The following is a 22,801-nucleotide window of genomic DNA, read 5'->3' as shown; positions in this document are numbered from 1 at the left end:
CTTCACTAGTTTGTTTTTTTTCCTCTGAACATCTAACTGAAGTCAGCATACTCTTGTGTGCTATAGGCTATAGTAGAGAGAAGTAAAACTCACTATGGGACAGCACCCCGCCCCATCCCACATGGCTAATGAATAGTGCCTCCTAACAGCCCTGCATCCACAGGCTTTGCTCTGGCCTAGCTGTATCAACACTGTATCAGCACCCAGTTGCCTTTTTCCATACAAAATGTAGATGTATTGACTGTTGGTGGGTTATAGGGACTGGTAACACAAATCCTGCCCATCCTATCACATACTTAAGCCACTTAAAAGCTGTTTATGTCAGCAGTACAATGTAACCTTCAACTTCATTTATAAGACTTAACGATCCCAAATATGGATTTTCTATCATTCCTGTTTGTTGAGAAGGGGAACATAGCTATAAGGAGCAGACATGTTCTCATGTTCCCACTGAGTGATCTCACCTTAGGACAGATACCAGTAGGTGGAAGCTGCCCTTGCAAGAAGGGCCGGGGAGACCAGAGGAGCAGGGTCAGCCTAAGAGGCGAGGCCGTGGGGCTTGCTGGCTACATCCAGCTTGAACCATGCCCTCCCGCATCTTCTCCCAAACTCCGCACACCTCTGTTCCGCCACAGTCTCTGCACGCTGCTTGCCCTTTTCTTTTTCCTGCCTGGGCTACACACAACTGACAATGTAAGTGAAGGTTTAGCTTCCAAAGCATTAAATATTCTCAGGAACATCAAAAGTTACATGCCAGCCCCAGTTTCTCCTAAGAAATGAGCAACTTAAAGAAAACAAAGGTGCCCAAAACTAAAATAATAAGATTCAGGGCCATAAACACAAAGGCCTTCAGATATCCTAGTCACAATTCAATTACTACTTTTGTAATGTGAGCTTCCTGGAAAAATGTGCTAACAGTCAAATAACAAATGGATTTAATAATTTTAGGAACTTGTAGCAATTTGTACTACAACTATAACAAATGCACCCCTTTTATTATGATCAATGCATATGAGTTCCCAGATATTTATTGGCAAATAAAAGACATTCACTGTTTATAGGTTGCAACTTAACTTTTTTAACACGCCTTAAACATCTACTTATGTCACAACACAGGAAAAGAAAAAGCTGGTGGATAGTGCAGGTCTTTTTTGCCGAGGTTCTCACCCCTGAATATGTTCTGTCACACGAAAATCACTCACAAACACATAGCCCAGCTGTGCACAGTAACATCCATGAAGGCAAACTCAATAAGAAACTGCCACCACTATGCACAAATGGATCCATCCCACCTACAGTTGTGATTTTCAGTACTTACTTTTGCTGGTCTTTCATGGTTTCAATGATGGTTCTTAGCTCCCTAATTTGTGTTCTCAGCTCTTCCAGGGCAGTCTGACCTTGGCTCAAGTGCTCAGTCTTTGGCTTTCCTTCAGTACCAAACAGGGATGGGGAATTTGACCTGTGGCCTGTTGTTCCCATAGCAATTGAGTGAAATCCAGGTGACGGTGAAGGGGATAGTGATGGTTGTACATTACTGCCACTAGCCAGACCTCCTGGTTTTGGAGGCAAGGAAGTTTTGTTATCAGACACCTGCAACAAAAAGAATAACATTTAGTGTCTGCAGAAAGCTTTATGAAATTCAAACCTCTAACCAATGGTAAGTATTTAGCTGCTCTTCAGTAATGCTCAAAGTCCAACAGTCAAACATGGACAGTCTTGGCAAAAGCATGATAAATATAATGATTAGTCATGATCTTGGTATGTGTACATCAGAGCTGGGATGGAGAAGTTCAGACAGCTTTGTTGGGGTTCCTCCCCCCTACCATGAGGTCCTGGGAGAGAGGCCCTGGGGGGGCGGGGGGGAGAAATGAGGTTGACCAGGTATCCCCACTGTAACACAGCTTCAGTAAGACTTTTCATGGTTGCTACAAGTGAACAACAGCATTTCCAAGATCTCAGACCTAGCAGTGAATTAAGCCAGGGACAGATGCTCAGTGTTTCTCTCAGAAGTTTGTGAGGCCATGTCTATGTCTCCCGCAGAGCACAAAACTACATGGCCAAGAATCCAAGTCATATTTTTTAGTAAATTAAATTCATAATTGCCCAACAACCATTGAAGGAATCTTCAAAGTTTTTTCAAAAATTAAAAAATGTATTACGTGTTCCCCCTAGCATTATGAAAATAGCAAAATATTCATTAACTTTGCTTGTTGGCATGATATATATATGTAGAAAAAAAAAATCCCATGGCTTCAAAATGATAATATATTAATAATACATAAATGTACTGTACTGTCCTCTGTTAACTGAAGCTTCCATGAATCCCTGTAACTACCAATAGCTGTTTACTCCTCTAGGAAATTGACAGAAAAACACAGCATTAACCTAAAACCCTGGAATCCTGTGGTTAGCTAAAAAGGATCCCATGCTTCTGAACTGCAATCCAGTGCTCTACTTATTAGGCAAGCCTCTACTAGTATGTGCTACATAATGTAATGTATGTATATAATGTAATATAATGTAATATAACATTTTATATTTATTAGACAATTAGAAAATCTGAAGTTTACCAACCATACATGACTATCTACTTCACTGCATACAGAGAACAATGTACAAGTACTGTTACCACAGTGGCAAGTAAGGGGAGTCTTCACACTGTTATTTGGCAGTGCTATGTGTGCTTTATATGACAGCTACCAGGCATATCTGAAAATCTGATTTGGACAAGAGTAAGAAAAAGCACTAGGCAACCTTACAACTCTCTTTGGAAAAGAGATATTGAAGTTGAATGGCAAATAGGGCAAAATACTGAGACTAAATGGTAAGGAAATTGAAGGAGATACTGTAACTGAGGACTTGGGGGTGGCATTAGCTGAGCAAAGTAACTGAGAGAAAAGTTAGTGATGAGATGAAAATCAGGAAAAATTGTGATGGAGAGGGAAGAGCAGGATCCACCAAGTTCTGGAAAAAACAGTCTTCCCTACTACACAACCATGACTGAGCACAGAACCTGCTCTGGGAAAGCAGTGAATTCAAAAAGTGTTCTGCACAAAAACCAAGTCCATATAAATAAAAATGGTGTTATAATCACAAGAAAGCTGAATCACTGCAGTGCTGTGAAAACTTGACTCAATGACCTGAATAATATTCTTTTAACATTGTATCAATTTGTTTGTTTGTTTAGTTTGTGTATCTGGGTTGGAAGGGACCTTAAAGGTCACCTAGTTCCAATCTCCCTGCCATGGGTAGGGGCACTTTTCACTAGAAAGGGTTGCTCCAAGCCCCATCCAGCCTGGTCTTACACATTTCCAGTGATGGGACATCCACAAATTCTCTCTTGTGGCACCTGTTCCAGTGCCTTGCCACACTCACAGTAAAGGATCTTTTCCTTATATCTAATCTAAACCTACTCTCCTTCAGCTTGAAACCGTTCTGTCATCCTCTCCTATCACTCCATGCTCTTGTAAACAGTGCCTCTCCATCTTTCTTGTCAGCTCCCTTCAGGTACTGGAAGGCCACAATTAGGTCACCTTAAAACCTTCTCTTTTCCAAGCCAAAAAAACCCAGTTCTCTCAGCTTTTCCTCATAGGAGAGATGCTCCATCCCTCTGACCATCTCGGTGGCCTCCTCTGGACTGGCTCCAACAGGTCCATGTCCTTGTGCTGGAGACCCCAGAGCTGCATGCAGCACTCCAGGTGGGGTCTCAACAGAGCAGAGTAGGGTGTGAGTAACATGTACCTATAAACAGATCTCTCATGGATAATAACCCCCTATATCAGTAGGTGCAAGTTTCCTTTGGACTGAAAAGAGACATCAGGCTGAGTTCAAATCTGGAGCAGGCAAGCAAGGCACAACCAGAGTCATTGATCAGAGCATCTTATTCCAGAGCTTAACTGGCTATCAACATTAAAGCCTCAAGCAGCTGCCTTCTAATAGCAGCCATCTCGTTTTACAGGAACAACATCTTGAGTTTTGTCATATAACTTACAAATGTTGGCCCAAGAGTATTCTGTAGTGCAAGTGCTCCCAGAAGAGGGAGCTACATAGCAAAACATTATCGTTACAACTTGATCACAGAAGTGCATGACTTCATCTTTCAAATACCTGTTCAACTATTAGAATGTAGTATTTTTATTATTAAAGGTATCCTTATGTACTAAAAAATAGTTCCAGCCTTTAAAGCCTGAGCTACACACTCCTTTTTTAATATTTGATTCTACTACAGTATTCTCCCAATATACAGTAAGAACAGAACAAGCCTATAAAATGAATACAGTTATACCAGTATAAAAAGTGATTATATTTGAAAGTTTAAATTCACATACTATTAGAGTGTGTCGAAGAGTTGTATTTTCTCTGCTCACAGACTCTTCTAATGTAAACTCAATTTAAAGTTGCAAAAAGACAGGGTCTTTGTTTCTAAAATTTATTTCCCAGCCTCTCTGCTTCTGTGAAATGCATTTACATAAGAAAGATTTTTTTCACAGTATGGTTATTTGAGACATTTTAACTGTGCAATTCACTTTAGACTTGTCTTTCAAGCACAGAACAAACTTTAGTAACCTTTATAATTTTAAGCTTCTTTAAGTGGGCAGTTACCAGGTGACTGTCGAATTAAATTTTAAATACTTGAGTACTGCTTTGAAAAAAGAAGATGCATATGATAAAGTTAAGCAGAGACATTCCAATTAACTTACTTGTGATATTGTAACAGTTCTTGATTTCCTTGACACTTCAAGAGTTTTGTGAGTAATGGAAACATGTTCCTCCTTCTCATCTTCAGGACTTGGTGAGTCAAAGAAATCAGGGCTTGAAAGGGATGACTATGCAGACAAACACACAAAAGAAGACGAGAAAGAAAAGTACAGATATTTTCATTGTACAAGAACTATTTTAGCTATCATTTTCATAGTAACAATACTTAAAATCAGGACTCTTTGTCCCCCTACTCCCCCTTTTTTGCATCTTGTTTTCAAAGCATTCAAGAAATAAGATATGCTTAAGAGTTGAATCCAACATTAATTTACAGCTTTGCATTGCATGATATCACAAGACGAAAGCACAGGACGCTGAGTGCTGTGCCATGGGGACACCAGATCTGTCACCGGGGCGGCTCCACTGTGGCTTTGCTCAGAGCAGGTCTCACCCTGCTGCTTCTCAGAGGCCCCAGCTTTGTCTGGGCACGGTGCTGGCACTGCAGGGCTGCCTTGTGCATGGCCTCTTGGTAAAGGCACGAAGAGGGAAGGTTCTTTCCACCCCTTGTTCCTTTCCTCATAGACGTGACAGGGGAAGTAAAACCTCTTTACTGCTCTTTTATATTTTTATACTTATGACAGTCAATTTTGAAAGCATTCTCTTTTTTTCAGTTCTATTAGTTTCACTACAATCCTTTTTGCTTCCTTCCATTTTGTTTTTCTTCAGCAACACGAACCCAGGTAACCATCAGTAGTTGCTCTCATTCTGATATTCCAGAACGCAAAAAGCATGGAAACAAGCAAACCCCAAACCCCAAAGAAGAAGACATTGAAAAACTAAGCAGTAGTTTCCAAAGTATGGTTTAAGAGACCAACTTGTCTAAAGATACATATTAGAGAGTGAAATTTAAATCACCCTTATATTTACAGCTGTGACCTTAATGAGAAGAAACACATGGTAGCTCAAGGAGGACTGTTGAAGACTGAATGGACTATTTGTCCTCAAAATCTGGTAAACGTCTGCAAGAAATCAATAGAAATGCTTCTTTTGGGAAACACTTTCAAAATCCTCAATACTTAGCACAAATTAGTCTATTCCAAAGATTTTTATAAGGGATTTTTCTGGGATCAGTCATGGCTGGCAAGGAACACTTGGCAGCACCTAAATAAGGGGGTACAAAACTTAGAAGGAAGGGAATGTTTTAAACATCAGTATTCAAAACACTGGCAGCCTTTTGACAGTAATTTTCCTGATCTGCATCTCTCTGCCTCATTGTACGTGTGAAGGAATGGCTGGGTAAAAGTAGTAAAAACACCAAGGAACACAAGTAGGAGAGGGGGAAAAATCAGAAAAAATATTTTTAAAAATAGTTTTTAAAGAAAAGGAAAATTAACTTACAGATGTGAGAGACTGGGAGGGTGGTCGCCTGCCAGTAGCTTTTGGTCTGGTTGTAGTTGGATGATTAAGCTTCTCAGCAATTGGTATTACAGAATCAAAACCTTCCAAGTCTTAAAAATAAAATAGAATTGATTTGGTTTTCTGGCAATTGTCTTCAAAGGGAAAGAATCACATATTTTTCTAATTTCAAAGAAAAGAAATCCCATTTTCCCCACTGTGTCACAGTGTTCTGCACATATTTAGCCACCACGATGGCACTAAAAAAACCTGAAAGTCAAAGGCAGCTGTAATCCAGTCACCCTTGCCAAGAACAATTACCCTTCCATCTCAACACAATAAAGCAGAGGGGGAACGTGTAGAGGAGCCTTTGGCTTTGTTTTCAGCATAGTGAAAGCTAAATGACATCATGGGTTCTATAGCATGGAATAAACAGTTTCAAAATTTCCTTCTGGCTACTGAAGGGGTTAGTAATTTTTTTTTTTTCCGTGAATAACTGGAGACAGTGCATACATTGTCTCAGGAACTGTACTGTCAGCACTGCATTGCAGCAATTGCTCAGGGGGGTGTAGAATGAGAATGATCGAGCTGGAAGTTATCTGCAGGTTCCTGGACACCTGCAGCTGGAGGCACCATAGTTTCCAGTAACTGCAGGTGAGGGGATTATCTCCGTCCAGTAGTCCAGAGGCTACAGCAAGTAAAACCTCCAATAAGCTCCTGAAGCTGTACAGAGCCCAGTGAAAGCAGGTCTGCTTGAATGCTGTACCAACCATCTCCATGGCCAGTGAAAAGCTCTGGGGAAGTGTTTACTGAATCCAGCCACACAGAACATGTTTATGTGAAAGAACAATGTGGAGGCTCAAGGAATACCACAGCTCATGATTACATGGATAAATCAAAAGGCTTAATACCATTCATCTATTTTTATGGGTTGTATCAGTTTCACTCACCTTCATTTCAAAATGCCCTACAGCATATGTTGAGCAGGAAGGAGTCAGAAAACACACAAGAGGTACTTTAGACAAGATAAATCAAAATTCTTCAAAATTACTTTCAGATATGAATCAAATACAGGAATAATATTCATTATTCAGAGACTATTTTTCATTGCACACATGTAGGAAAAAATAGCTTTTAAGTTAATTGTTCTATATAGTAGGCACTTAATTTTCTGAACCATTACAGAACAATGAATCACTGAAGATCCAGTTTTGTTGCCATATTACAACCAACCATCGTACAAAATTACACAATGGAAAAACAAATTAACTAATGGGCCTGTGCAATAAACTATATGCACTGAAAGACATTTAAATTGATTCAAAGTACTCATGATTTGTCAGCTAGAAAGTAAATGGGATTGGAGATTCCTTATTCAGCAATATCCTTTCATCTCCAAGAGATTAAAATAAAAAAAGAAGAAAAAAAGAGAGCTCTTTCAATAGCCCTGAAATAGTCTAAGGTTATTCACCTCCGAATACTACTCTATTTTTGGAGTGACTCTTCCTATATATAACCAGTGACCCCACTGTCCTCTATCATGTATTTTTGTCATTGCTCTTTTTATTGACTGTTGCAGCCTGTGTGCAAAGGTAGGTCACTCATCCAGTCTGACAGTGGGAATTCAGCAATCTGAAGCCTCAGTTGTACCCAACATGTCAGGTGAGGCCACAGTGCTTTGAAAGTTAAAATGAGCTAATTTTAGCAGATTTTATCAGATCACAAAACCTATATGGAGTCCTGTAGAACTTCAGGGTTTCAGGAGAGGAGAAATAGAAGTAAAAATTTATTTTCTGGGGAGAAAAAAAGCAAGTGTAAGCTGGTTTCCATTAATATCCAGTTTAAAGCTGACCCATAAGACAGCTAAATGACTTAAGATCACAAGGCAAATCAGTAATCAATATATTAACACATTGTCTAATTTTAATTTTCACTACTGAGTTACTCTGCTAAATTGCACAGCAAAAATGAAATACCAACAAAATATACTCTTTTCTAAATATGTGATACACACGAGAGCAGAAATGGAGGCTGAAGCAATCCTTCCATTTGCCCCAGCCACTCTCTCCCACTCTGCTGTTTTTACTATGTTTTTTCCTGAGCAAGCTTTAATCCAGCTCATTTTTCAATAGCATGTGCCAAGCCATGCAAATACTTGCACTGAAGGAAGGAAGGATCAGTACCAGTACCAAAGGACTGATTCAAGCTGCTAAAACTGAGGGGAAGAGCAGACTTCTGCTTTGGGGGTCAGGAAATTGGCTGGAGTTATTTTGCACCTGAGGAAGGCTACAGTGCATGACTTCCCTCTCCCCATTTTCCATTTCTGTGGTCTACATAGAAGTATGAAAGGAGGTTGAGTGAGGTGGAGGTCAGTCTCTTATCCCAGGTTACAAGCAACAGGAGAAGAGGAAACAGCCTCAAGTTGTGCTTTGCAGTTTAGTTAGGGGAGGTTTAGACTGGATAGTTTAATAGTGGACTTGGCACTGGTGGGTTGATGGATGGACTCAATAATCTTACAGGCTTTTTCCAACTTCAAAGATTCTCTGATTCTGTAAGTGCCACCGGCCCCTTCTCTGCTCTTACAAAAGGTATCTACACTCATATGGAAAACAATCAATGAAAAAATAGTGAAGACAATTAATCCAATGTGTTTCTTTGGCTTAAATAAACTAGTAATTACCTAGAGTTCTATATTTGATCAGAACAATAAAATACTCAGGTTTAAATTGTAAAATGTATTGATAAACAGAAAGTGTATGAATTTGCATCCTTGAGACCCATAAGCATTTGCAGACATAATTTGCTCCATGCATTTTATAAATACCATGAAAGATAAACATTTATGTTCAAAGCTTCTATTATCAAGAAATATTGGGAATCCTATAGTTTTTCCACTTCTGAATGCATTTTTGATAGAAAAATAAACTAAAGCCACCTATACCTGCACTGAATTCTAAAGAGAGTCGAACAGAGACTATAAAGGCTCCACAGGTAGAATCTGCTGCCAAACTAGTGAAATCCCAGCCATTTAGTTGATACTCTGAATTAAATTCTATTAAAGTGTAATGGACAATGCTCGGTACAACAATAAAATAGTAAATCCACTTCCAGCACGCCTATATTCCCTTTTTCTCTCCATTTGTTCTCCTTATTTAGATGTTGTTCTTCCTCCCAAATCTGCTCTGCATCTAAGGCTATCACCACCTTCCACAATCATCACCTGTGGAGATATTAATTCAAGAAAATTCCCATCTAGTGAACTGTAGAATGAGGAAGAGAGCCATTCAAAAAACTTCTGCCATACTGTCATATATGCTGTGAATTCAGTAAGTCACTTGTGCTGGTTATTTGATTATTTTTTGCTGGTGGAAAGCAAGATTATATGGTTCTGACTATATTAAATTCACTGAGGTCATTAAATGCAGAGATTCAATTTTAGTTTGTATTTCTGCAGCTATCAGAAATTGGGAGCTTAAATTTACATACTAAGCAAAATGTACAGCCTTCCTGACAGGGCCCAAATGGAATGTCATTAAAGAAAAAGTCCAGTCTACTGTATTCACAGCCACGTTAACTGCCAGTACAGCAACTTCAGCATCCAGCAGATCTGGACTCTGCACTGGTTCAGCTTTCTCTTTGTCTGGTATTAACAAACAGTAAGGAAGATTCTATTAACATGTGAAACATAGAGATGGCACCCATCAATTAGCTTCCCAATTAAAAAATAGTTTCTATTTGTTCTACAAATAAACAGATGCATTCATCATTATTACTGTCTCACTGATCAAGCTGATAATCCATGAAGTGATTCATGAGATGGGGAGAAAGGCATCAGATTAATTTTAATATATCAGTGTAGTACACACAGTCTGGCTTACTGAGCGACCATATTTCATGAATATGAAAAATGTTAGCTGTGCAAGAAGTATTCCCTGGTATCCTTCCAAGCCACTTAAGAATAGAACATTTCTCCCCATTGCTATGTTCATTTGGAAACATGGTTATTTAAAGCATGATGATGGTATTTTTAAAAAAATGCCCAGATCCAGGAAAAAAAATTATTTAGAAAAAAAAACGTTCTAAACTCATTAGACTTGTACCTTCCTAGGAAATGACCTTCAGTTTGTAGCCCCCAAAAAATCCTAGAAATAAAAAGTTAAGTGGCTATACTTCCTTTCTTACTCCTTTTACCTCCTGCATTTACTATGCTGGCATAAAATGTGGCTAGGCCTTAACTTTGTATTACATTTAGGTTTTTTAGTATTTGGTCAAAATAATTTATACATAACAATCACAGAAAGCTTTTTGAATTAGTAGAGAGATTTCACCTTGAGAAAACTGAAATGGAAATTATGGATAAAGAGAATCAACACATTCAGAATGCTCATGGCAAGGTTTCACAGAACAGAAATACAGCAGGGCTGAAGGAAATGAGGCAAAGGTGGCATTGAATTCATTTGAAGAAGACAGTGTCACAGAAGCCACAGAGGTAGATTTCATTTCATAATCATCTTCAATACATTGAAAAGGTTGACAACAGGCATGTGAAATATTATGTATACTGTCTTTAAATGCAATAATCCTGAAAGCTATCAAATGAGACAGACACTGCAGACAAAATCTTCTGCATTAGTACCCATTCAATATATAGTAGAAATTTAAAAATAACTCAATAATCTGAATGTTAGAGGGAATTTTAAGAAGACTACACTTATTTTAGCTACTTGAAGCATCCAGATTCTGCTACTCTCTCCACACTGAACAGCATTGTACCCTTCGAGGAATACAGCCATGCTTCCAGCCAGGGTTCAGGCAGCAAAATCTCACCCATAATGAATCACAGACTGTTTTTTAAGATTTGGGCAATGCACTTTTAGGAGGAGAGCTCCCTGGCTGCAAGGTTTCTTTGTTCTGGAGTGCAACAGTGATGTGCCAGGGAGGCCTGCCCACACAGTTCTGTGCCTTGGAGGAAAACAGCGTAGCTCACCCGGCTTCCCAGGACAGTCCCTGGACAGCTGTGACTTTAGGACAACCTTTCCTAAAACACCCAATTATCTTCTCCCATTTCAATCCTGACTTTTATCGCTTTAATAGCTGAATGTAGAAAGCTGCCATAATGAGCTTTGCTAACCACTTGCCAGTGCCCTCATAAGGATTTTATTTTTAACAATTCAGAACATGCCAAGAAAGAACTGAAAGGTCAAGAAAACTGAGGAGCTAGAAGAAATGGATATGCTGTTTTCAGGCACCTCAACTTGATACGCATGGCAACCAATTTAAATTTCTAGTTTACTGGTTTTTTCTGGAGCCCTCAGGGCAACAAGCCTGATTAATTTATATAATGGACCAATCCCATATTCATGACTACAATATTTACAGTCCAGAACTACATTTACGGGTGATTTTGACTCACTGATGTAAACATTACAACTTAAACCAGTTGGGCAATTCTGTTCCTTTGCTTTGCCCTATTAAAATGAGCACGAATTGCAGCATAGAAAGCGGTTTAGGCAGATTTTGATCTTCATTATATGAGTCACATTTTGTCCTCCAACCCTTATATTCACCAGTATTTTCTGGTTTTCCAACTTTTATTCTGTGTTTTCAGGCAAAAGTATTATAATGCCTCAGTATAACAGCCTATGATTTAAAGACAAACCTGCTCCATTCTACAGCCTTTTACTGGAAATTCTCCATCTTTTTCCCTAGTGTGGTCCAAATCTCATTAGATCACTTTTTCTTGCAGTCAGAGGCACAGCAGTCACCTCTCCTGACAAATACAGCTCTACAACAACTGCAAATACAGCTCAAGGAAACATGATATACTGAGGATTTTCAAAATTTTTTGTTTATTAGGTATTTTCAAGAGGGTATTTTTAACTATACTTTCAGGCAAGCTAGCACCAGTTCTGCAAGGAGGGACAGAAAAAAAAAGAACGGGTAATAACGTGGCTTTGGCCAGTACTCCATGATACACCAGCAAATGCTCTGCAGATTAAAGTCTGAAGAAATGCTGAAAAATGGACTTGCACTAAAACCAGCTTCCAGGGAAACTCTTAGGATAATGCATATCATCATTAGATATTTCAGCAGGAACCAATGAAGGCATATGTGCCTTATGCTAGCACTGATGAAGATTATTAACTGATTTCATAAATACTATGCAAAACGTGTAAAGAGCCAGGAAAAATATTGGAAAGATGTGTTCACTTGGCTCTGTGCAACTCAGTCTTTCTGCAAAGCACAGAAACTGCTTCTTGTGGGGATTAACGTATCATTTCCACAGTAGATACATTATTTTTAATTCTTTGTGGTTTATTCCTTAAGTCACTTAGCTTAAATCCATATGGTTTTAAGTATTAAATGATGCCAAAGCAACCCTGTTTTGGATAGACAAGACTTGTTTCAGGATTCCAGGATTCCAAAGTGTGTGTGTGTGTGTGTGTGTGTGTGTATATATTTAAGACTTAGGATTGATCCTGACTTGCAGAAATAACTCAATACCATTTTTCTGGAAGCATTAGTTTTTGATCCACTAAGCTACTATATGTGCTAGATGTTTCTGTCATCACACTGGCCCTCATATACAAAATTCTTTATGAAATTAAAAAGAAACACGTCACCTAAAGAAAGGTCCAGTTATGCCATAAGGCATGAATTACAGCTGTTGAAATCAATGTAGCTCTATGTAAGAACTCTTCTGTTTGTAGAACAGGCTTTATTGTCAGTGTAGCTTATGTTGCTTTAGAAGCATTTTAAAAGCTCAAAAGGCCACTGCCAATCCAGACCAGTTGTTGTTAGAGATGTACCAACAGATGTAAGTAACCATTCTGATTTAACCACAGCGATACTGGAGAGCAAGTCTTGGGTGACATGACCACACATTTTCCACTGAGTGCCAGTGAACACTCTTCAAATTTTTACACTATGTTGTGATTTTTTTTTCTCTTTCAGACTAGAAAACCATTCTGTTTTTAAATGCTTTTGCACAATGAAATAGATGCATTACACATTGTGATGACAAAATCTGTCTGCAAGAACAGGTTAATGAATCCAGAGTATTGACAAACAACACATGTAAACTGCACATGTCACTTTTGTCACTAAAATTTCTTATGAGACATTAAATGATAATGATTTCTCATTTCAACACTATGGTGCAAGATCTTCTGTCGCAGTATGCTCAATTTCAGCTTTTAATTAAAGAAAACAAAACCATAATATCCATGTAAACTTTGGCATTCTACAAAATGCTTCTTTTTGTATTTGCTTGTTATGCATTGTGAACTTACCAAAGACAGGATAGAAAAGAAATGGAAGAAAAAAGGCCTTACCCTCATGAAATGAAGAAGAGCTAGCCATGGCAAAGAGATGTAAGTAGGAAAAGTTGAATGCAAGATGTGTGCAAAGGAAATTAAAGACATCACTGAAAACAGGGAAAAAGAAAACAAAAGAAAAAGTGAGGAGGAAAGGGGAATGGTTCCTCTTAAATAGCATATTCTGAAGGCTAGTTTTCCAATGGCTTTTGTAAGGATTGTGAAAAGAAGTAAATGTATGGACAACAGTAGAAAGAGCTGCCATTATATCTACCATCACGAGTGACGCTGCTAAGCAGAATTTTCTCTTGTCAGCACAGATTGGAAAATTGTAATCAGTACTGAATTATCATCAAGAATTTACATGTGAAGTCACAACTCCACAGAACATGTTAGGGAAACCGAGTCATGAGCAAATAACTACATAAAAATAAGTTTTAATATATGCAACTCACAGAACATTATTAACAGTATTATGCATCACCTAACCTTGCTCAAGCATTTCTGATTTTCCTGATTGGTAAAGTGGGGTGAGAATGTTTTTAAAGTTGTTTTTAAAGGTGTAGGGTTTTCTGGTTAGACAACACTGATCCACTGGTAGAATATTACTCAGAAAATAAACAGGAAAAAGCCATTTCCAAGGCACCTAGACAAAATGCAAGTTTTGAATCTGGATTCCCAATTCAACTCAGCATATTACTGCTCCATTGTTCATGGCATTACTGACTTTGTTGTTGCTGATCACTTGTTTGCTTTTTGAGAGATGGCATATGGAAGAACCCTGTATCTTCTCCTCCCTGTCACAGCGGTTTTGGTCTCATCACAGTAAAGAAAAGGAACCAACTTAGAAATCCTTAAAAAGGATTCACAGAATAAAGCACTGCTCACCATCCAGCATTAGTATGGTTTGCTTTAATAACCAAAACTGTCTCTCCATTGTTTTTGTCCATCTCTCTGCACTGCATGAAAGGAACAAAAGCTTTAGACTGGTTATAGGATTAAGAAAGTGACAGTCACTACCCAGCTTAACATCTCTAGTGCAAAGTAGCCAGGATGTGGTGTGGTTTTCATTTTCAGCACAATTCACCATCATTTAGCATAAGCATGAAAGAGGGTGAGGCAACTTGCAGGTAATTGTTGCTTTTCCCCTTGTTCTCCCCAAGAGCTCTGAGTGACTGGGAATGGCACTGGACTAATGGAACAATAAAGAGGAGCCCAGTAACCAGAATGGTCACGCATCCAAAGTTCTACAAAGGCCATTTAACTTCAATTTTCTTCAAAGGCTACTGCTAAGTCACACCTTGTCTGTCACATAGACACTTGTGGCGTAAATTTGGATTTCTGAAAAGACACCAAATGGTAGATTTAATCAAATCCATTTTGACAGGATGGATGAGCCTCAGAGAAGCTGAAGTTGTCTTTCCTACAGAGCACATGACACGGGGGCACCACCAGTAAGACGTATCACTGTTAAATATTATCTGGACTCACACAGCCAGATCCACCAGTGTTTTGGAATACACTGGACACCTCCACTCACGCATCCATCTTCTTTTCTAATAACTCATGTAGCCACAAGACTTCTCCAACCCATTGTTCTCTTTGTAAATAAAATAAACGAAATATAACACACTTACCATAAACCTCTACCATTACGCTGCAACACAGACTGCTCTGAACTCCAAACCTCTCCTCACAGTAAAAGACATTAATCCACTGTGAATTGGTTTTCCTTATTAAGCCTTGATTTATTACTCTGCCCTCTCTTAAAATGCTTTTTATTTATTTGACAACATTTTACACGAGCTGTCAAAAGCCCCCTGAAAATTTGTAACAGTTCTGATCTCTGTTCAATCCCTTTCAATTCAAAACCATAATTTATTTATTTATTTCTTTTAAAAAGTTGTCTAATAGGCTAGAATGACACGATCTGTCCTTGTAAATGCCATTCTGGTTTGACCCTATCAAGTTATACTTATTTAAGTATTCACACTATTTTATCCTTGAGCTCAATAGGTTCTCCGTGTAAGTGGTAACAGGAGGTCATCAGCTAAACTCTTTGCAACATGTTGTCATTGTTGGCTCCTATTCTGCATCTAAAAAAAAACCCCAAAACAACCCAAATTCCTCCCTCCACGACCCTCCTCTCCCCCTCCATGTTCTGGAAATGAACAAAAATTCTTATAAATCAAATTTCCTGCCTAACATGTTAAGAACAAAACAAAATAAAACCATAACCAACAAAACTAAAAAAACCCAAAACACTTTAAGCTTTTATCCTGATAGTGATTCCAAGGAAACTAGAACAAGGAATAAAAAAGTTTACTTCCATCACACCACTGCATGCTACCTGCACTCATAATAGTCAAGTAAGCAGAGGCTTATGTGCTTTGAAGCAAATTTGTAAACATAGTTAAGAAACACTAAATGGTAGAATTTGTCTGCATTTCCATACTATTCCTTCCTAATAATCTCTACAATAAAAATGTGCATGCAATTTATTGCAAGCTTCTAGCTTTCCATGTTTAAGCCAAATGAGAATCTGGGAAAAACATACTACCTGCTACTCCAGAAGAACCATAGCAACAGCAGAAGCTTTACAAAAAGCAGACATATGTATGCTGGAAAGCTCATAGACCTTTGTGAAATGCATTTAGTGTTTTGCTGTTATGTTGCAATTAAAATTCCTTTATAACTTAAAGTTCTGCTTCCAAATCTGAAGGAAAGGCATATTTGGCTGTTGAAAAGGGTGCTATGTTACAGAAATGCTTTTCTAATAAAGCAGTCTGGGTAGACACCGTGACACCAAAATGACATTTCATGGCCTGGTGAAAGGCAGCAAGCTTACCCAGGCAGGATCCCGGGCTCTGCCTGTGACAAGCACGGGGCTGTGTGGGCACAGCTGCCAGCACAGAGTGACAGCAGCAGCTGGTCTGGGCTCTTTGAGCAGAGGCAGGAGATGGCTGTGGGGCTCGTGCCCACTGCCCTGGGACAGCACTCGCAGCACCCTGCTCACCCAGGGCCATGCACGGCAGCACCCACCCCAGCAAACACCATCTCTCCGGCTTTGCCAGCTTGAGGAGCAAGGAGGGTGAGAGAAGACAGAAAAATAACCTGTTGTTGCTCCTTTCCAGGGGACTTCCTGATTAAATGTTCATGGTTCAGGAACACAAGTTGTTTACAATAGAAATTTAGACTGCATTTAATTGGTGTAGGAAGTAAAATTTAGTCAAATTGACCTGAAATGGGTTTCTATTCCTTTGTATTGGAAAGTGTAAAGATTACTAACTGCACCAGACCCACAATCTTCTGCAGTATTAAAACCATGGCATCACTATTACATCAGTTAAACAAGTATGTCTTATTATTGTTGGCCTTCTCATTTGTTTTAGACTTTTAAACAAAAATAACAAGAGCCTTCCTATTCAAAGTAGCTCACTATTCCATATTTGCTTTTAATTTTATTTTTTTTTAACTGAAAACCCCCACAAAACTATTTTAAAGTAGAAATGATCCTTTAATCCTGCAGTTAAAATCTGATATAAAAGCACTCACATTCCTTGCCAAATTTGCCTCTTGAATTATACCGAAGTCACTAAAAAGCAGAAACTTGCACCATTAATTTCTTAGGCAAACTGTAGAAAGTGCTATAACTTACCGATGTCATTGCTTCTTTCAGAGGAGTCTTTCTCTAGAGTGCCGGATACTGTACTGCCCACTAATTCCACTTTTGGACTATCGCTCCTGCATTTGGATCAAGAAGAGGAGATGTTTTATTGGAAGTTTTTGTGTGGATTACAGTAAATTGATAGCTAACTTGCAATTAATAATGAGAGAGCAAAGTGTTCTTCCTTCGCAGCACCAGAGTAATAGCAATGTCAGTGACAGCAATCTCTAGTAAGTCGACATGCTGTCTGGATTAACCTTATCTCATTTCTCCTTAACACCTGTCAAAAAAGCCTATTTTAGACCCTGTAGTGTCTGGAATAATTCTTCAGATGTTCACAGCATCTCAACACGAACGAAACCTAAGGGCAAGGGGACATTCTTCAACATCTTCCTTGTAGTTTTTTCTAATTAATTGGCTTGGACAAACTACAGCAGTGGACTACCTGGAATGCTGCAGAAAGGGAGAGAACCTCCAGCTAGCATTGTACATTTCAGCAGTTCTGAGTGTTTACTCATCAATTCAGCTCCTCCACCATGTTTTTGCACTTTTCTTCTGAGATTGGACTATCAATAGTGTTTCCACAGTCCAAAGAACCAAGATGACCTAATTTGTCAGAAATGGCTTTGGAACAGTAAGGTGTCAGGAGCTATGATACTTTATACAGAGAAGCTATTTTAAAGTCAAATAGGAGATCAAACAAAAGCAACAAAATTATTCCTTCTTTGAAGAACATTCTATCCCACAAGTATGCGAGTTTACTAAAATAATCTACCTGTTGAAACAATTTTTAAAAAAACAGTGGTAGGCAAGTAACTCAGTATTGCACAGGTCACTCAAATTTCTGATATTTACTGTGATAACAGCTGTTCAGTTAATGTACTTGCCATCATTGCCAGGTCATCTGAGAAATACAATAGTTTTTCGACAATGACTATTCCCAATGTAGTCCTGTAAAAATTATGATGTATGTAAGGTACCCAATTTAGGGATAAAAATATAGATCTGCCACGGTACAATCAGGGCAGATGTGCACTACTGCACAGTGCAATAATTAGCAACAATTAGCTGTTGAATACATAGTGAGCTCCCAAATCTTGTTGATTTTTTCATTGGTCTCTGCTTTTGATACCATAAGCTGATGACAGATGGCCTGAACCTCAGCTCATGGCAGCAGTTTATGACCAAAACACAAAGTGGCTGGAAACTCTATTTCCGACTTCCGGAAGGCTGTGATAAAGAGGCGAAAATTTTTATTAAAACCCAGAGGAAGTCATAGATTAAGGGAACATATATCCAATTAAACACTGTGATAGGGCGACAAGTGAACAAAAAAATAGACAATCAGATTAAAAGCAAACTAGTCCTCTACAGCTCTCAATATGGCAGGCAGTCTGCACCAGCAAGGACACAGAAGAAACTTAATACATGCATAGAAAAATGTATTAATTGGAAAGATGATAAATATGGGTATTTCCAAGTGATCTACCTGAACAATTAGTTTTCTTATCTTTTAGTCTTTAACTTTTTCTTAAATTCCTTATATATTTGTAAACCTATAAGAAGCAGCATAGTTTCTTGGCTGACAGAGCAATGAGCATCTGACTTCATACTCTGTTTTGCACACATATATTTCCCAGCAATCTGAGAGCACGATGTGAGTTGGAAGCACTCTAGGAAATGTGTGAGCACGGCTTTGGAGAGATTCTTAGAATGGCATGATTCAGGGCTGAAAGTCACAACATTTACCATTTGCCTACAAAAGATACCACGATATATGGCAACTGCCCCACAAAAAAACCCCAACCCTGTTGTCAGAAGAATCAACAGGCTTATTATGCCACTCTGCATTCATACTGCTGTGAAAGGAGCAGAGCCCTCCCTTCTTGTTCAGAGCGTGTCCCTCTCTGCTTGTGCCCATACAGGCGGGCTGTCAGCTTGACCAGACAGATGATCAGCCTGAGAGAAACCCCACACTAATAGAAAGCCCACTGCAAACTGATTAATTGCCATCTGGAGCAACTCGCTGACCCATATGGCTGAGTTGCTGCACAAATGCTGGTGCTAAACATAAGGGAGGCTGTGGGAATGGGGTGCCAGGACAAGGAACCCTGTTAGCAGTGGCATGGACATGGATTGGTTTAAACTGATTGTAAAGATGCACCTTCTGTAGATGTTTATGGCTTGCCTACTCCAGAGAAATGACTTATCTGTAAATTGTATAATCATGGCATGTCTAAGTAAGCTATGAAGCCTTGGAACAAACTGACAGCTATTCACTGTCCCACATAGTTTTTATCTGTCCTATTGCCCTTGAAGCCCTCCTCTGCCCCCAGTGAAGGAGGATTATATTTAAATGGAAAAGCAATCATCACTACAAAAAGTCAGTGAGACGCATAAGATGCAAGCCACTTACTCAGAACAGAAGAAAATCCTCTTTGGCTTAGCAACTGCCATGGAAATCCCATGGGACTCACTTTGTAACTATGGTAATTTTCCCCTAAGGATCATGTACTGATTTTGGCTGGGATTGAGTTAATTTTCTTCATAGCAGCTTGCATAGTGCTGTGTTTTGAATTTGTGCTGAAAACAGCGTAGATAACAGAGGGGTGTTTTCATTGTTACTGAGCTGTGCTTGCACAGAATCAAGGCCTGTTCTGCTTCTCCTCTCATCCCACCAGTGAGGAGGGTGGGGGTGGACAAGGAGCTGGGAGGGGACACAGCTGACCCCAACTGAAACCAGAGACATCCCACACCACATGGCATCACAGTCAGCATTTAGAGCTGAGGGAAGAAGGAAGGGGGGGATGTTTGGAGTTGGGGCATTTGTCTTCCCAAGTCACCACTGCAGGTGATGAAGCCCAGCTTTCTAGGGGACAGCAGAACAGCTGCCAGCCCATGGGATGTAGCAACTTTCTTTGCTCAGCTTGCACATGCATCATTTCCTTTACCTGTTAAAATGCCTTTGTCTTAACCCAAAAGTTTTTTCACTTTTGCCCTTCTGATTCTCACTCCCATCCCATTGCAAGGGAGTGAGTGGGTGGCTGCGTGGGGCTCAGCTGCCCAAACAGAGTTAAACCACAACAGGTCAGCAAAAGTTCTGCTGGTTCAATTTTTATTCTAATTGCTTTAGTCTTTTCAGATTTTGGAAATGGATACCAGTAGACCTTAAAATAATTACTATCTTATTAAACTAAACAGATTTAAAAACAAAACACCTTTACTAAAGTGACTGCTTCCATTTGAAGTTTCATATTTCTTAATTATCCAAGCAATTCAAAGTCTTTTCCATTTTTTTCTGTGCTAGACATAGCAAAGTTTGGACAATTAAGAACATAACAAGGTTACTGTTTAGGTGTGCCTTTTGTCTTTGATAACATGAAAATTGAAATATCTTTAAAAATACATGGTTACTTCATGCAGTTTTGTACTTAGAAAAGGAAAACACAAGAGCAACAAAATACCCTCCCAAAATTCTAAATGCTAAAAATTTATAGTATGTTTAAAATTTTTCAGGCAAAGGATAGAACAAAAGAATAGCTACTCCATTGCATGACTTCACCAGTGAACTGAGCACTAGGTTATGTATTGATCTTTCCAAGACATCACTTAGCTAAATCTGAAGATTGTAGTAAATACTTGTATTTCCAAGTATGCCCAGGTGATCAGCAGGTATAGACTGTATTTTGGAGCAACTGGGCAAGCATGTTCAAAGCCAAGTCCAAAAGAAGCTGCAGCAGTAGCACCTGGATAGAAGGGTAAGTTCTCGGAGATGTACAACCAAAGCATTTCAGTAAGATGAAACTGGGAGCACAAAGCAGGTGCCTTTTTTTCTTTTAATTTGCCTCAGATTTCTCACTGAGAGTGTTTTTTTATTTAACCATATGTGGAGGAATGAAGGGAATCAATATCTAGCATTTCACTCTACTCTAACCAATACTCTATTCTAGTATTTAAGTCACCATTACAATACTTGAACTCCAGAAGTTCAATGGCAGATAATTTTCCTAACAGTACAATAGTAAAATTATTTCCATGCCTATCTATATTCTAGTATTTCTGCAAGATGCACAGCTTGCCCATTTTAGGCAACTGCTTTTATTCTGGTTTTCATCTAACTCTATTCACTATGCATAAAGGAAATCTACAGTGCACAACCTAGATGCTGATGACTAAAATGTAGCCACCTAGACTTGATTAGGACTACAGTCAGGCCTTTAATTTCTGTAACCTCTGTTCTAGCAGAGAATAAGTGGAGTTGTGTTGGCAAGTCCAGTTTCTCAGTGCTCCTCAAAGGCTGTAACCACCTCTGATAAAAAGGATCATGTAACTACAGAGTGACAACCAACATTAGAGCATAAATATTTGACAGCACTATTCTGCAGCAGTACCAGCTAAAAGAGCATTCTATGAAGACACACGTATTTTGCTAAAATTTGATCTAAAATGATCAAAGTAAGCAGACTGAAACCAGGCTGACAGTATTTGAAATGTGCACTGTCTAATGCTATTCCTCAGCACAATCCAAGCTTTTACACTGATTTACTGCCCAAGCTAAGCTGCAACAATTTGAGGTAAACTAAGAAAGTCAGCATCAGAGTAACATACTGATATTTCCCACACATTCTGCACTGTTGCAGTAACAGTAGAATTTCATCAGTAGAAATGAAGTAGTAATGAGCAGTCTGACTGTTATTATTGAGAAGATATGATCCAGCCAGATGACTACATGGATTTTCTTTTATCTTCTTCTTTAAATACAGTTTACTGTGAAATAAATTGTGACATAAACTGTAAAACCTAAATTTTTTAAATGTGTGTTTTTTCCACTAATCCCTAAAGCATTGGACAGAAGAAAAGCAATACCTTGCATGAGTCACAGGCACAACTGGTCTTTCTGGTCGTCTTGGGGGCAAGGTACCAGGTCTATTCACAGCGTTGGCTTTGGGTGGCCGAGGTTTCTTCGGAGGTATAGCAGGAACTGAAGGCTTCTGCAAGTCTAGCTGTTTTTGCTCTCTCTCTGATCTTTCTTTAAATCAATCATTTCCAGAAAAAGAACATGGATATTATTAAGTGGAATTCATTTCCACTCACAAGTCTACAATTAAAGAAGAAATCTTCAACCGTAGATAGATTGTATATAAAGAAAAAGCTTATTTCCTTTCCATTTCTGTTCTAAATCATTCTTTATTTATTATATATATTTATTATTATATATGTTTGCCACAAATCAGTTGTTCAACCTGCCTGGCTGTTCTGCCTGCAACTCCCCAGCCAAAATATGTGCAGTGTCTTAAAGGGAATACTATTTTTTATTTTAGTAACTTATTGGTTTCTGACTGTAAAGTACAAGAATGGCAAGAAATTACATATCATATGGTACAATTTCCATGAGCACAACTTATATTAAACTTTAATATGGAACAATATTAATTTATAAGATCACAAAAATAATTATGCTGGATATTCTTAACATCTCTTGGACATTTTTTTTTTGGGGGGGGGGAAGCATGATTCAAGTGAACTACAGTTAAGTGAAAATAAAATACAAGCACAAAAATTTAACGAAGTGTAGCAGGATGTAAACTCCTCAGAAAAATCAGACCTATTATTTACGTTTTAAGCACAGTCTTATATGCTGAATTTTTCAGCTAGCCAGTGAAAACCTAGATCATTTGCAGAACTGATTATGCATAGTTAGGGAGTGCCACCATGTTAATATCCA

At 38.7% G+C, this 22,801-nt stretch overlaps 1 protein-coding gene across 3 annotated transcripts in view; it reads right to left on the bottom strand.

Moving 5' to 3' along the window:
- The window catches only part of SH3KBP1 (SH3 domain containing kinase binding protein 1), a 215,602-nt gene that overhangs the window by 4,819 nt on the left and 187,982 nt on the right, over nucleotides 1-22,801 (bottom strand). For all 3 annotated transcript variants that reach the window (XM_069001636.1, XM_069001711.1, XM_069001788.1), the window contains 5 exons: nucleotides 21,943-22,105; nucleotides 17,068-17,153; nucleotides 6,097-6,206; nucleotides 4,701-4,826; nucleotides 1,319-1,590 (listed from right to left, as the gene is read on the bottom strand). In XM_069001636.1, the coding sequence (XP_068857737.1) occupies nucleotides 1,319-1,590; nucleotides 4,701-4,826; nucleotides 6,097-6,206; nucleotides 17,068-17,153; nucleotides 21,943-22,105 (757 nt within the window). The remainder of the gene's footprint in view (nucleotides 1-1,318; nucleotides 1,591-4,700; nucleotides 4,827-6,096; nucleotides 6,207-17,067; nucleotides 17,154-21,942; nucleotides 22,106-22,801) is intronic.

Source organism: Aphelocoma coerulescens, chromosome 1 (genome assembly GCF_041296385.1).
Source record: "Aphelocoma coerulescens isolate FSJ_1873_10779 chromosome 1, UR_Acoe_1.0, whole genome shotgun sequence".
Lineage (NCBI taxonomy): Eukaryota > Metazoa > Chordata > Aves > Passeriformes > Corvidae > Aphelocoma > Aphelocoma coerulescens.
Note: the sequence above shows the minus strand (reverse complement) of the source record. Positions and strands in the feature narration are given on the sequence as shown.